The 2,484-nt window shown below is 38.4% G+C and overlaps 1 protein-coding gene across 1 annotated transcript; it reads left to right on the forward strand.

Annotated features, from left to right (window-relative positions):
* Nucleotides 1-62: 62 nt before the first annotated feature.
* MELLADRAFT_79879 (uncharacterized protein) lies at nucleotides 63-1,286 on the forward strand (the record flags this gene model as incomplete). Its single annotated transcript, XM_007419779.1, has 5 exons — nucleotides 63-243; nucleotides 326-430; nucleotides 520-624; nucleotides 711-851; nucleotides 936-1,286. The coding sequence occupies 5 exons, from the start codon at nucleotides 63-65 to the stop codon at nucleotides 1,055-1,057; spliced, it is 654 nt and encodes a 217-aa protein (XP_007419841.1).
* Between the last annotated feature and the right edge of the window lie 1,198 nt (nucleotides 1,287-2,484).

Genomic DNA, 2,484 nt, shown 5'->3' on the forward strand with positions numbered 1-2,484 from the left:
TTGGCGATCATGAAGAAGGCCCGAGTGTCCATCAGGCCACCAAAGTCCACGATCGAGTCAAGATGCGCAGCTCTCAACTGCGACTTGACTTATCTCCCACGTTTCACAGATCGGGAGGATCTAAGCAGTCCTTTTTTGACCTGCCAGCTCAACTGTTATTTCAAAAACCAACCGGCTCCAAAAGATGCGCCAGTTATGCAGGTTTCTCTGAAGATGACAAGAAGAAGGTGAAACTTGAACCAAGTACGTTCGCTTTCTTCTATAATGTTTCTCTCAATGATGATTCATTCCAACTGATTCTCAACATTTCGACTTCTCCTTGTAGTCTCTCCCTCTGGTTTGGGCAAAACAATCTGTCTGTCTTCAGATCCCCCGTCTGGTGCTTTTCCTTGGTCTCAAGAATGTAAAGTCAAGATTAAAACCAAACCAGGTAATGTTCTATTTGTACTAACTGTCTAACGATAGTTGTACTGACTGTAAATGTTTCGGTCCTGACCAACTGTGGACTCCAATCTTTAGGCTTGCCCTCAAAGGGTATCACGATTGTGATCTCCTCAGATCCCCCATCACCTAGCCACATCGACTCCTCTCAAGATACCAAGAAAGGCAATGAAACTCAAGGAGGTATGTACCCCATTTTAATCAACTTTTCCTTTATTACGTTTAACACTACTGAACAAATACTAACTTAATGACTTCTAACATCGTAGATTATGAAATTTATCGATCCAATACTCCTGGCGACTCAGAGGGCCAAGATCGAGCTCATGCTGAGGCCTTAGAGCGCTTTTTGATTGATTGCAATGTTCCACCAAAAGACGAGACGACCAGGATGATCCTTGAACGTGCAGGTATCAAATCATGGACTGACTTGATACCTAGCCACCAGTTCACTGAGTCATCTCTTACCACGCGTGGCATGCACCCCGCTCTAGCTTTGCATCTCGTCAGCGAAGCGATGGACCGTGTCAATGAACTCAAGAAGGAAACCGACGAGCTTCAAGATGAAGATTCTGGGGATTCCATTTCAAGTCGTCCCCAATCCCCCGAATTCTAATCGCTCATTCCAATTCGGGGGATGTGTCTTTAGTAAATCATAACCCTGTCTTCCTATTCGCTGCTCCCTCATGTATGTGTTTCAGAAGAATCCCTGTGTTTATACCCTCTGCTCCATCTTTGTACGATGTCGCAGAAGACTTTTGTGTTTTTTTTTTGTCATGCTGCTCCCTATTTGTATGATTTCGCAAAGTCGCAAACCAATATAAACATGAATGATTTTACTTGCCAAACCAACCAAATGAGCCACTTGAAATCTTTTTCGCGACTTTTAAAAAGTGCCACATGAAATGGTTTTTGCTCATCTCCTTTAGTCATTTCAAAGACTAAAAAAATAATTTTCGCTCATGTACCAAGTCAGTTCAAAGACTCATAAAAAATAATTTTTGCTCATCTCGAAATTCATTTCAAAGACCTTTAAAAAATATTTGCCAGTCATTTCAAAGACTAAAAATTTAATTTTTGCTCATCTCGAAATTCATTTCAAAGACATTTAAAACATATTTGCCAGTCATTTCAAAGACTAAAAATTAAATTTTTTGCTCATCTCGAAATTCATTTCAAAGTCTTTTAAAAAATATTTGCCAGTCATTTCAAAGACTAAAAATTTTATTTTCGCTGATGTCCAAAGTCAATTCAAAGACTTTTAATGTTTTTTTTTTTCGCTCATCTCGTAAGTCTTTTCAAAGTCTTTTAAAAAACAATGGCTGCAAAGCTTAATTTCATTCCTTCCGCCCAAACCAAAAAAAACCAAGCAAAACAAAACAAGGAAAAAAATTGACAACTTTTTAGATATTTGAACAAACCAAGTCAAAAAAAAACCTTAGATAAACTACGTGAACCACAGACTAGACAAATTCATGACTAGACAATTTTATAAAAATTCATTTCAGTACATAAAGACAGTCAAAGCAAAACCAAGCAAACAAATCGAGTCTTGCAGATTTTGAATTGAGTCTTTTTTATTTCTTTTTCAATAATATCCTTGCTCCTAAAAACTAAATCATGTGTTATAAGTAATTTGTCTTTCTTTTAATCTCGATACCATGTTTAATGAGATTCGTAATATTTCAATACTAAGAATTGATAGCTAAATAAATAGTCAAGATAGCCTCGGGCCTCGTGTGTTAATATTATAAGTAATAAGCTCATTCTTTTGCCTTGATTATTGTAAGTACTTGAGAAGGGTTGACTACACATAACCACATCCTCTAAAAAAACCTTCACATATCTCTTCCGTGAATAAATCCATACAAGCAATGAAGAGTGCCTCTATCTCGTCTTCTGCAGCCAAAGCTTGCTGCAACACCTGCAAGCGTCTAAGTCTTGACTTCAGCACCGAAAACCCCTTTTCGATAGGGTTGAAATCGGGGCTGTAGGCTGGTAGATAGACTAGCCTGACACCTCGTGCGTGACAGAGTTCCTCAA

Source organism: Melampsora larici-populina (genome assembly GCF_000204055.1).
Source record: "Melampsora larici-populina 98AG31 unplaced genomic scaffold MELLAscaffold_533, whole genome shotgun sequence".
Classification (NCBI taxonomy): domain Eukaryota; kingdom Fungi; phylum Basidiomycota; class Pucciniomycetes; order Pucciniales; family Melampsoraceae; genus Melampsora; species Melampsora laricis-populina.